A 13,995-nucleotide genomic window follows, 5' to 3' on the forward strand; every position below is an offset into this window, starting at 1 on the left:
ACCTTACTGCGCATGCGCAGTCCGCCTGCCGCACAGCTCAGCAGTGGGGAACCCGGAAGGTAAGTGGCTCCAATTAGCCTGCAATTCCATGCGGAGCCCACCAATTTCACTGGGCGCGTTACCCACGCGCCCAATCACCCCCCCGCTGCGAACCCGCTGCCCTGCTAATATTGAGCCCATTGTCTCCCTCCACAGATGCTGTCTGACCTGCTGAGTTTTTCCAGCCTTTTCTGTTTTTATTCCAGGGGGAGTTACTGGATAGCAATCAGAAATAGGAACCGTGGAGAGGTTCCATCTTCTTTTTCCAACTCCTTATCATTATTCATTGGCTCAGAGTCCAATTGCAGCAACCATCCTCCCATCCCAGCTAACTCACCACAGACCACAGCACAACTTGGCACCTTCTTGGTCATGGATTTTGTAATTTGTTCTCTGACCAGCCTCTTACAACTGCTTCTTCCCCCTCCCTCAATGTACGGACTTAAACAAAAGTTTGACGCAATGGTGTAGAAGAATACCACTTAAAATAATTCTGTGTACTTCTGTTGCTGAAATTTACTGCTATCTTTTCTGTCAGGGCTGTCTTCATTTGAAAGCAAACCATATTAAAGTGACACATTTCGTTAATATTTTCTCAAATTTAGTCAGTTCTCATTTATGACGTTATTTAGTTTGCATATGCTATGGGACTCTAATAAATATGTCATCGGTGTCTTCAGAATATTTCATTGAAAAGTTCAAGCTATATATAACATGATAGATTCCAAAATGTCAAAAAACCTCAGTGAAACCTTAGTTTCCTCTCACTGATGCCTTAATATTTGTTACAATACTCTGGTCAGCTTTGTGCGCTGTCATGTGGCTTCCCATAAATGGAACAGATTCACAATACAAAGATTCACAAGACTTCGCCTTCTTAGAGATGACATCAAAGTGAACAAACCACATCCCTTAGAGTTTATTATAAATTATATGAGAACTTAGGTTGTAATCACAAGAGAAGCTACAATGAAATTGTTGCAACACACTCTGTTCGTTTCTTTGATTGCCTTTTCCCTAACTCCAGCCTGTAAGTAACGAAATAAGGAACTTTTATATTTAGTATGTTTATATTAAGATTTATTGTAACAATATTTAAGTGGTAATAAGTATATCTTAAGCATTTTTTATAATCCTTAGCCTACATTTTCAATGTCTGATGTAGTCATATATTAATATTTATCCCTTCCTCTGTTTATCACGATAGACATCTAGTTCCCTGCATTTTGATGTATTTTTATTTCTTAACTTTTTAGGGAGCACAAAAATATTTTTCAACCAAGGTAACAAATGTAAGAACATTTTGTAGAGAGAAGAAATATGTTTTGCTACCAAACTTTCTGGTAAATCTGCTTGATAATATTCAACACTAGAAATAAGTTGCGTTGCCTGCTGGTCTAGTGAGTAAAGATATCAGATTTGATTCTCAGTGGGAATAATTTTAACTTTGGACAAAGGTGTAAAACAGCCAATATCGAATTAGCTGCCCATTACACACCTCATCTGATTATCCTTTCCATTGAACATCATCGGGACCTGACTGCAATTTTAGTCTGAGGTCTGAGCCGGGGAGCAGTGACGGCTTTCCCACAGGGCCAAACCTGCCGGACAATGGATCATCGGCCTGAGGAGGCCCAGGGAGGTAAGTATTTTTTTAGATTTCCTTATGGGCCAGGAGGGGCAGGAGTGCTCTACCGGATCTCACAAGGAATCATTGGGCCTCACTTGCCCTGAGCGTGCCCCCCTCCCTCGATTGTGATTGCTCCCCCACCTCACCACTTACCTGACTGCTAGGGACCGTTCCCATGGGTCATCAGTGAGTGAGCAACCATGAGCTGCTCTTCCGCACCTTCTCACAGCTGGTTTTATGGCTCCATAAGCAGGAACCAAGAAGCAGCTAGAGGGAGTGTGTTGGAAAGTGAACTGCAAAGGGAAACATGGAGACAACAAAGACTCAGCAACTGGCTGAGTCCACCCAAAGCCACAGCCTGACCCAATTTCCCTGCCCATTCTTGATACCGAATATCATGAGTTTGTTTCTCATTCTGAACTGTAACTAACTCACGGTGACCTCTGAGCACTGGGAATAAGCACAATTGAAAATTCCTGAATGATTTACTTCAATAAAATGCTTTCTTTACATTACAAGTTGTATAAAATCATATTAAATGTAAACATATGATTACTCCTATATTCACCTATGTAAAGATGAACTCAAATGTACCTATAATAATTCAGTGATCGTTTCAACTTATCAAATAGCCTTTATATATATTTTTATTACAGATCATGGTGTGGAAATTATCGGAGGCCGTGACGTTAAACCCCATTCAAAGCCTTATATGGCGTCTATCCAAGTTTTAAACAAAGCAACGACGAGCTATGAACATGTTTGCGGAGGGGCTTTGATCAGACCTAACTGGGTACTGACTGCAGCACACTGTGAATTGTAAGTTATAGTATGTACATGTATAAATTAAGTATTACTATGATTATTAACTCAAGTTTATAAAATGCTTAGCTCCCACACCTAACTTCCATGAAATAATTACTTTCCAACACAGTAGCCTCACCATTATTGTTATGCAGAGCACCATGTTATTGGGAAATATTTCTGTTTTGCATCCTTCTTTTCAATCATGTTAGCATGATCCTTGATATGATAAAATCTCAAATCTAATTATTTACTGTCATAGATGGCATAGTTGTTAGATGGCAAAAAATCTATAGTGCAATAGTTGTGAACGTGGCTATTTTTGATCAGCCAGGTATCTGAGACCCATGTAAGACCCGAGGCTTAGGAACGCCAAGCACATGTAGGAGTATTGCTGGAGTTTTACCAGCTAAATCTGTGCCCTCTAGAACATTTCTGAGCTCCCACTGCTTATCCAATTCGGACTATCCTGCCTGTTAGTCCGTTGGCTTACAGGATTAACTTGGAATCCCTGCCCCTAATAATAGGCCTACCCTTCCAGGTCCAATCAATGAGTCCATTCATGTTCTCACATGCCAGCACTTTTTGGAGCAGGATTATTTTAATAACATCCTGAGCAACTTGTGGGATAAACAAAATGACAGTAAAGGATTCTAGGTGTTAATAACCTGGGTGAGTAATGACCTGGTGATACTAACATCAGCTCCTCTTATCAAACTAAAGTACATCCATTACTATTCTATGGGGCTGATTTTCTAAGTATGACCTACTACTGGGGAGCCTAACTGCAGGCTGCAGATATCAGGAAATCATGGGTGAGGCACTATCCCAGCAGCACGCAGTTAGAAAATTGGCCCAGGCAGAACTGCACATAAGAGGGCCAAGTATCTGTAGACCTTCTGATGGGAGGGCACTGAGAGGGCCATAAATTATCTGGGACCAGGATATATTGGAATTTATGCTAAGGATTCCGTGGGGCATGGTAATAGACAGTACCTGTGTCTGCCTCTTACAGGGCCTGTGGCATAGGAGGGGTTGGGCTGGGCGCTAGGATCCCCAACACTGGGAATATCATCGACAGCGGTATGCCTGGCCATCCACCAAATGACACGTGTGTCCGACCTGGGGGTCCAGATCACAGAAGAAAAAAAGACATTTGTTAAAATTATTTAAATGTAACCTCTTTAGAAAGAGGGCTGATTGAGGTGTTATCTTTCGGGAGGTGGGGTCCTGGCTCTCCCTTGCCGCCCAGTAACTCCCTAGTTGGCTACTTTTCCACAGTATATGGCCTCTGGGACATAGCGGGCATTTAGATGTGTCCCTAGCAGTGCAGGAGATTAACAGTGGCATGGAAATTAAGGAACATCTCCCTGACCTCGCAGACTTTGGCGAGTCACTGACATAGATCCCAGGTGGGCACATCCTAGCAATTAGGCTGGGATGTGCCCTCCCCCGCAGATGTTTGACTCCACGTGGATTCTCTGGAGTGAAACTTTTACAAATGATTTTCATTTTGTTTAACTTTCATTCTCTAGTTAAAAACTACACTTCCATCTCTCTGTACTTATTTTTATAAATAACAAAACTGTTGTACTTATACTAGAGATCAAAAGAAAAAATATGATTACTCAAAATAATCAAAATAAAAACAGAAAATTTGATGAAATGCCAACTTTTTGGGTACTTACTGACCTGCTGTTTATTTCCAGCATTTTGTGTTTTTATAAATGTTTTAATATGCTTTACTGTGTGTTTGCATGAAATGCAGAAGCTTTGCATACATGAGAGAGAAGGGAATAGAGGGATTTGGGAACAAGGTGGGAAGAGGTAGAGTGGGAGGAGGCTCGTGTGGAGTGTTAACGCTGGCATAGACCAGTTGGACAGAATGGCCTTTTTCTGTGCTATAGACCCAATGTTTGATGGAGTCATGAAAACAACAGAAAATAGTAAGGGACTGGGTTAATTTTGTTCAGCCTGATGTTCTCACGCTGTTTGAGATTTTGATTGTTCTTTTTCTGATGAATTTCTGAAAATTGTCTTTTTTTAATGGAAGCAGAGAATAATTTTCTATCTTTCTGATGAAATGCAGCGGCTTTGCAGGCAAGGATGTCCAAGTAGTTCTTGGAGCACATTTCCTTTCACGAGATGAGAAGAGCAAACAAAAACTTCAGATTGAGAAAAAGATCCCCCACGAACATTTTAACAAAAAATCTCCAGAGAATGACATCATGCTGCTAAAAGTATGAATTTTATTTCTTTTGTTATGGCTTGTTTGTGATGGTTAAAATCTTTAATTTAGAAAGACAGCAGTGTTATATTTCTCAGAAAAATAACAGATTCATGTGTTCAATCTCTTTGAGTAAAGTTTATGGAAAATATTTACAGTGAGGTCCACAATAGTTTTGTTAATTAATGCACTGCCAAAGATTGAAACTCAGACACACAGAAACGACAGAGAATTGGCATGCCCATTCTTCATATGTGTTGATAATGAATATCACCAGGCAGCTTGATCCTGGGGGAACATCGCAGCTGAGCTTGATCTTGTCCTCACCCTGTATCCACATATAGGAAGTTTCCAGCAAGGGTCATTACATAGCAATCAGGTGCCATTTTTTTTACCTCTTTTTTATTTTTATTCTTTCTATGTTCACCAAACGTTATTCGCAAGTTCAACCTGCTCCTAATCACATTCCACCAAAAGATTCTTCAATGACATGTCCTCTATGATTGTTTTGCAATGAAAGTTCCGAACTACTGTGGCCTACTTCCACGTTCCCACCCTGAGCCAAATTCCTCTCCCCTCACTCATTCCGTGATCGTTGCTGGACACCGCTTCCCTGCCCAGATATAAATTCTGGAAGGGGGTGGGACCAAGCCACCTGTTCCATTTCGCTGCTTTTCCACCCTGTAACTGCCACTCCCTAGGGCTACCCGGTGATAGTAATGGTGCCAATGTTCGCAAATGGAGGGAGTGGGCCTAGTGGAAGAGCTCTTCTGCCCCTTTAAGGTTCTTGCTGCCATTCTGGGTGCTGTAGTGGTATTCCCACTGCAGCACTGCCTGATATTTTTTTGGTTGCAGTGGTGGGCTCCCTCTTGGCAGCAGGAATCCCACCATGCATCTGTAAAATCCAGGGCATGACAAGTCAAAACCACAGATACTGTTTGGGTTAGGGGAGAAGGAGAGGGGACACCTTGAGGGGGGAAGAGAAACGGATAAAGAACCTCATTCGGAACCAATTGACAGATGATAGAAAGAAAGAGTGATATCTTTCTGGAGTGGGGGAAAAGGAAGATGTAAGCAGAAAGAAAGCCTGTTTGGGAAGGAGAGAAAGAGAGAGAAAATGTTGTTATGCAGAGAGAAGAATAGGCAGGGGGAAGGATACCCTGTTGCTGAGAGAGGATTGTTGGAGGGGAGGAACAATGTTAAAACATAGATGAGAGCAAGAGGACGACACTCTGATGAGCAAGGTGGAAGAAGTGGGGAAGAGAAGAGTTACAGGATCTCTTGTTCTGCTGGAATGATTGCTATTGAGGCTTCTTAGCAGGATTGTAAAAATACTGAGAAGTTACAACATAGAAACAGGCCATTCGGTGCTTTTTTTTATTAGTTCATGGGATGTGGGCGTCGCTGGCAAGGCCAGCATTTATTGCCCATCCCTAATTGCCCTTGAGAAGGTGGTGGTGAGCCGCCTTCCCGCTATAGGCCTGAATTTCCTGCAGCAACAGCGAAAGTATGGCGTAATGCAGGTTTTCACTGCAAAAGATAGAGAAAATTTGTGCGTGAGTGCCTTATGGCAGTTTTTACACTATGCCCAAGTTTCCTTGATCTTTTACGGAGATTCAGTGAAAATCCACTAAAACCCTCTGGTGCTCATTAACAGCTCCGTCCCCATGCAAAAGACCAGAGAACGTGAGTTTCCTGCATTTAAGAACATAAGAACATAAGAAATAGGAGCAGGAGTAGGCCAATCGGCCCCTCGAGCCTGCTCCGCCATTCAATAAGATCATGGCTGATCTGATCCTAACCTCAAATTTAAATTCATGTCCAATTTCCTGCCCGTTCCCCGTAACCCCTAATTCCCTTCACTTCTAGGAAACTGTCTATTTCTGTTTTAAATTTATTTAATGATGTAGCTTCCACAGCTTCCTGGGGCAGCAAATTCCACAGACCTACCACCCTCTGAGTGAAGAAGTTTCTCCTCATCTCAGTTTTGAAAGAGCAGCCCCTTATTCTAAGATTATATCCCCTAGTTCTAGTTTCACCCATCCATGGGAACATCCTTACCGCATCCACCCGATCAAGCCCCTTCACAATCTTATATGTTTCAATAAGATCGCCTCTCATTCTTCTGAACTCCAATGAGTAGAGACCCAGTCTACTCAACGTCTCCTCATATGTCCACCCCATCATCCCCGGGATTAACCGAGTGAACCTTCTTTGTACTGCCTCGAGAGCAAGTATGTCTTTTCTTAAGTATGGACACCAAAACTGTATGCAGTATTCCAGGTGCGGTCTCACCAATATCTTATATAACTGCAGCAATACCTCCCTGTTTTTATATTCTATCCCCCTAGCAATAAAAGCCAACATTCCGTTGGCCTTCTTGATCACCTGCTGCACCTGCATACTAACTTTTTGATTTTCTTCCACGAGGACCCCCAGATCCCTTTGTACTGCAGTACTTTCCAGTTTCTCGCCATTAAGATAATAACTTGCTCTCTGATTTTTCCTGCCAAAGTGCATAACCTCACATTTTCCAATATTGTATTGCATCTGCCAAATCTCCGCCCACTCACCCAGCCTGTCTATATCCCCATGTAGGTTTTTTATGTCCTTCTCACTCCCTACTTTCCCTCCCATCTTTGTATCATCTGCAAACTTTGATATGTTACACTCGGTCCCCTCCTCCAAATCGTTAATATAGATTGTTAGGATTTGGGGACCCAGCACCAACTCCTGCGGAATACCACTGGCTACTGGTTGCCAGTCCGAGAATGAACCATTTATCCCAACTCTCTGCTTCCTGTTAGATAACCAATCCTCCACCCATGCCAGAATATTACCCCCAATCCAGTCATTCTTTATCTTGAGCAATAATCTTTGATGAGGCACCTTGTCGAATGCCTTCTGGAAGTCTAAATACACTACGTCCACTGGTTCCCCTTTATCCACCCTGTACGTTATGTCCTCAAAGAACTCAAGCAAATTTGTCAGACATAACTTCCCCTTCATAAAGCCATGCTGACTTTGTCCTATTAAATTATGTTTATCCAAATGTTCCGCTACTGTCTCCTTAATAATAGACTCCAAAATTTTACCCACCACAGATGTTAGGCTAACTGGTCTATAATTTCCAGCCTTCTGCCTACTACCCTTTTTAAATAAGGGTTTTACATTAGCAGTTTTCCAATCTGCCGGGACCTTTTCCGAGTCCAGAGAATTTTGGAAAATTATTACCAAAGCATCCACAATCCCTACTGCCACTTCCCTCAAGACCCTAGGATGTAAGCCATCAGGTCCAGGGGATTTATCCACCTTGAGTCCCATTAATTTACTGAGTACCAATTCCTTAGTGATTTTAATCGTATTAAGCTCCTCCCCCCCCCAGAGCCCCCTGTTTGTTCAGTGTTGGGATATTCTTAGTGTCCTCTACCGTAAAGACTGAAACAAAATATTTGTTCAGCATTTTTGCCATCTCCATGTTTCCCACCATTAATTTCCCGGTCTCATCGTCTAAGGGACCTACATTTGCCTTAGCCACCCTTTTTCTTTTCATATAACTATAGAAACTCTTGCTATCTGTTTTTATATTTTTTGCTAATTTATTTTCATAATCTATCTTCCCTTTCTTAATCAATCCTTTAGTTACTTTTTGCTGTCTTTTGAAGACTTCCCAATCTTCTATCCTCCCGCTAAGTTTGGCTACCTTATATGTCCTTGTTTTTAGTCGGATACTATCCTTAATTTCTTTACTTAGCCACGGATGGCTGTCATTTCTTTTACACCCTTTTTTCTTCAGTGGAATATTTTTTTTTGAAAGTTGTAAAATAACTCCTTAAATGAATACCACTGCTCATGTACCGTCTTACCCTATAATCTATTTTCCCAGTCCACTTTAATCAATTCCGCTCTCATACCATCATAGTCTCCTTTATTCAAGCTCAGTCTGCTTGTTTGAGAACCAACCTTCTCACCCTCTAATTGGATATGGAATGTAACCATGTTATGGTCACTCATTCCAATTATATTTACACCAGTTCTGAACGAGCTATAAATTTACGCACAATTCTAGGCGCAGCAGGACCCAAATTCATATTTCTGGTGGTTTATGCCAACTTTTTTAAGTAATTTTTTTTATTTCTCCTCACTGAGACCTGCGTTTTTATGGCATCAGAATGAGTTACCTTAAAAGTTGAAAAGATTCCACGATTGGATTTTTCTTAAACTTTCTGTGACTAATTTGCATAAATGATGGTTTGATGGCTTCAAACTTTAATTGTCATACCTAAAGAGGCACTTAAAGAAGCAATATGGCGTAAGTTCTGTGCTTTCCTCGGACCCTGATTGTTTACACTGATTTCTGTTAGTTTATGCTAGTTTTTACTTTCCGGCATACGCTAATAAAATTGGCAGGAAATTTCGGCATAAGTACAGGTCAGCAAGATTGGCATATAAACTAGCATAAATTTTGGCATAACTTGCTGGTTATGTCATTCGAGGAAATTCCAGGCCTATGGGAGCAAATAATCATAATCACATTTATCCACCCTGTCCCCATATCCATTCATCCCTTTTTCTATCCAATCTAATCTTGAATGTTGGTATAATTTCTGCCTCAACCACTAACCCTGGAAGTGAATTCCACAGTTTCACAACCCTCTGTTTAAAAAAGATTCTCCTGTCTTCTCTTCTAAATCTCTTACATTTAATCTTGTATTTATGAACCCTCAGTCAGGACCTATCAACTATTGGAAAGAGTTTGCTTTTATATATCCTCTCTGATCCTTTCATAATTTTAAACACTTCTATTATATCAGCCCCATAATCTGTTCTAATAAAAAAAGCCCCAATTTTTTAAGTCTTTCTTCATATTTATATCTCCTCATACGAGGCAGCATCCTAGTAAATCTGTGCTGTACCCTCTCAAAAGCCTCAATATCCTTCCTATAGCATGGATCCCAATACTGCACACAGTACTCCAATTGAAATCTTATTAAGGTTTTATATAGGCTCAGCATCATTACCTCTTGGCTTTTATTATCTATACCTCTTGTGATAAAACCTAGAATTCCATTGGCTTTTTTTACCACCTTATCAACCTGGGGTACTGCCTTTAATGTCCTGTGAACCAAATCCCTCCACTCTTCTACAGCACTGAGCCTACTCCCATCCAGAGTATAATTATTACTATTACTTTTTTAAACCAAAATATATCACTTGACGCTTAATGGACATTGAATTTTTTCAGCCACTTTTTACCCCATTCTCCTATCCCTTTGCGGATTTCTTTGGCCTTCTAAAAACTAAAACAGCACATACTCCAAACCACCATACACAATATCAAAGGAGATCCAATGATAGATATTAAAATTCTTACATATGGAGGTTCCCCCATTGGATAAAAAAGTCAATGCACCACCCATACAGATCAGGAAAACCCCAGGTACAAGCTCATTTCTGCCAGCAGGGGCAGTGGTTGGAGTGCTATAAATGGCCTCAGCACTCCTGGGCTGTGAATAGAAAAAATTGAACTGGGATTTCTGCTCCAGGTTGCCATCCGGTGATTCATGCAGTGGATATGTTGGATGAGGATAGGGTTGGGCTGGGCTGTGTTGTGATACTCCCTGTGACAACACCGACCATCAAGGTTCATGCATGACGAACAACATCTGGAGCGAGGTACGAGAGGGTGGCCATTGCCCATGGAACCATAACCTGATACAAGTCAGAGTGTTCAGTCCAAGAGGGGAGAAATTTGGGGGACAGGTTTCTTACAAGTAGAAAATTGTAGTCCTCCTTTGGAATAAAGCAATAGTACATCTCAAGATATTCTTCGCCTTTTGAAGAGCAAAAATATTAATTCATTCTTACTACAGCTGGCCAGTGAAGCAAAGATCAACAAGTACGTGAAACTACTCAACCTACCTAAAGACAAGGATGCGGATGTAAAACCTGGAACTCACTGCACAGTGGCAGGATGGGGAAAAACAACTTTATGTTCCAAGTCTCCATCTGACACACTTAAAGAAGTGAAGCTAACTGTAATAGATCGCAAAACATGCAACAGTAAGGATTATTACAACCGTAAACCTGAAGTAACGAAAGACATGATCTGTGCTGGTGACAGAAAAGGCAGAAAAGACGCATGCTCGGTGAGTGTACTGTGCTAGATGATATCATAAAAGTGACCATGAAGCTATCAGATTGTCTATAAAAACCCAACTGGTCCTTTAGGGAAGGAAACCTGCTGTCCATACCCAGTCTATTGACTCCAGCCATACATTATCATGGTTGATTCTTAACTGCCCTCTGAAGTGACCTAGCAAGCCACTCAGTTGTATCAAAAAAGTGGTTCAAGTAGACGGCCCACCATCACCACCTTCTCAGGACAACTAGTCATGGGCAAAAAAATAATGAAAAAAGAATACATCATGGTTGGTCCACAGTCTTATGAATGTGGACACACTAATCATGGAGGAACCATGCACCCTGTTCTAGAATTTCGTATCTATGCCCTGTATCAAAGTTGACTTCTCATCACTATAGTAACATGACTCTCCAAGTTTTGGGTACCAATAAATTCTGGCCACTGATAAAAGTGCTGGATTCCAAATACCAGTAAAGGAGCCCCTGAGGCCACAAATGCTAGTGAATTCATTCAAAATCATTCATTTAAAGCCTGTAAGTGATCAACAACAAAAAAATCCTTTAATAATTCAGATAATTGTTGTGGTTTTGTTTGGGGGGGGTGTTGTTTGTGATCTTGTAGCAGTGCCCAGATGATAGTCTGTTTCACGTAGTTCCAGATCAGCTCTCAAGCTGAGATGAAGTGTTGCCCCCCACTGAAGATCATCAGAGCAAACTGAGCGGGGAGGAAAGCCTGAAATGGCATGTCTCCATGAGGCTTCTACAATCATGACTTGAACTTTTGACATGTAATGCATTTATTTATGACTACGTTTCTCCCAGACAGAAATGGGATGAATACTTAAACTTGCCGTCCACTTAAAATACCCTTTACTGAATCTGATTGCATACACCTGTTTGAACTCTTTGAGTGCGACTGCTAATTTTGCTCCAAAGTACACCTTCTCAGGTCAACTAGTGATGGGCAGTAAATGTGGCTTTGCCTTGTGGTGCCCAAACCCTGTGAGCAAGTTTAAAAATGACAGTATGTGCTGGCAGCGACTCCTGGTACTCTGGGAAGTCATAATGCAAGGACACATGGGTGTGGAAGCAAGTCACAGATAATGGGGAAAGATAGGAGGGGTTCAGGATAGTGCAGGTAGAGAGGAAGGACCTTGTACTGAACTGCGACTTTGTAAGTAAAAGGTTTTTTAACTATAACTAGAAGCCCTCTTCTGGTGGTATTTAACTACTTTAGCAAAGGGTGGAATGGACTGCCAAGGGAGGTAGAAGGGGCTGATTGTATCAGCAAATTGAAGAGAGTTGGATATGTACCTGATGATAAATATGATAGAGGGAAATGAGAGGTATCAGGGAATTTGATATTTCCTAGGCCAGCCAGATCGACTGTGGTGGTTTTTTCTAGTTGTATACATTGCAACATTTGTTTGATTTTAACAGATACATAAATACTGAGCACAGCTCAGTATGCCGTGAATATACTGCAATATATGAACAGGCTCAAATTTAGCCAATTCTACTTAATTATCATCTTTTTCATTTTTCTCCTTCCAGGGGGATGCAGGCAGTCCTTTAATATGCAAGAAGAAGTACAGAGGGATTGTGTCATATGGCCTTGGATGTGCAGATCCCAAAAAGCCCGGCATTTACACTCACCTATCAAGTAAATACCTTCACTGGATCCAGAAAAATCTTGGCGTGCAAACTTACAATATGACCGCTGACGGGTTGTACTGAGTGTTTTGTGTCCTACTGCCACTCTGTTTTACTTGTAATGACTTGTACCTCACCAAAACCTCTCTTGAACCCTCCACTGCCTCTGATTTGTCGTACTGCTTGTTCAACATCCAGTACTGGAGGAAATTTCCTCCAACATAAATATTGGGAAGACCGAAGCCATTGTCTTTGGTCCCCGCCACAAACTCCTTTCCCTAGCCACCGACTCCTTCCCGCTTCCTGGCCACTGTCTGAGGCTGAACCGGACTGTTCGCAACCTTGGTGTCCTATTTGACCCTGAGATGAACTTCCGACCACATATCCGCTCCATCACCAAGACTGCCTACTTCCACCTCCGAAATATCACCCGTCTCCGCCCCTGCCTCAGCTCATCTGCTGCTGAAAACCTCATCCATGCCTTTGTTACCTCTAGACTCGACTATTTCAATGCTCTCCTGACTGGCCTCCCATCTTCCACCCTCCATAAACTTGAGCTTGTTCAAACTCTGCTGCCCGTATCCTAACTCACACCAAGTCCCGTTCACCCATTACCCCTGTGCTCACTGACCTACATTGACTCCCGGTCTGGCAATGCCTTGATTTTAAATTTCTCATCCTTGTTTGCAAATCCCTCCATGGCCTCGCCCCACCCTATCCCTGTAACCTCCTCCAGCCCTACAACCCTCCGCGATCTCTGCGCTCCTCCAATTCTGGCCTCTTGCACATTATAGACTGTCATCACTCCACCATTGGCAGTTGTGCCTTCAGCTGCCTCGGCCCTAGGTTCTGGAATTCCCTCCCTAAACGTCTCTGCCTCTCTACCTCTCTCTCCTCCTTTAAAACGCTCCATGAAGCACATTGAGACATTTTACTATGTTAAAGGCGCTATATAAATGCAAGTTGTTGTTGTAGTTGAATTACTTTGCTCAGAGAAGGACCAGCATGCTTTCGTCCATGCCTTGATTACATTGTACAACGTTCGACTGCAAAATGTAATAAAAGCTGGAAATGTGAAATTCGCAGGCCTGTCACACTTCATTCACTAAATCCTCAGTAAGGGGAGCAATCTCTGTTATCGATTGTGAAAGTGGGCTGAACTGCTCTTGTGAATAAGTGAGATTTTGACGGGAAATTTTAGTAACAGGACAGGCCTGCTTTGTATACTATACAGGTCCGCCTAAGATAGAGGCTATTAGATTCTGCATTAAAATATCATGTAAACCACTGAACTTTTGAATTGAAGCTGTCCCTTACAGCACCAGCAGTTTAATTAACCTTTTTGGGATTAACAATCCTCTGATAAATACACAGCGGCTTCAGAAACATCCAGACCCTAAGCGGTGTGAGACAGCGTGGCTGCTCCCAATCTATCAATTCTCCGAGCTTCACAGGGATATCGGGGATGTGTAACATCTTCACGATAGCTAGGTGCCAT

The 13,995-nt window shown here is 41.9% G+C and overlaps 1 protein-coding gene across 1 annotated transcript; it reads left to right on the top strand.

The window, feature by feature from the left end:
* Positions 1–972: 972 nt before the first annotated feature.
* On the top strand, positions 973–13,744 carry LOC137330408 (granzyme K-like). The gene is given in 5 exon segments (XM_067994499.1): positions 973–1,069; positions 2,326–2,488; positions 4,563–4,713; positions 10,574–10,849; positions 12,399–13,744. Coding segments are annotated over 5 exon segments (870 nt in total). The 3' UTR covers positions 12,582–13,744.
* Positions 13,745–13,995: the final 251 nt, after the last annotated feature.

This window comes from Heptranchias perlo, chromosome 1 (genome assembly GCF_035084215.1).
Source record: "Heptranchias perlo isolate sHepPer1 chromosome 1, sHepPer1.hap1, whole genome shotgun sequence".
Taxonomy (NCBI): Eukaryota; Metazoa; Chordata; class Chondrichthyes; order Hexanchiformes; family Hexanchidae; genus Heptranchias; species Heptranchias perlo.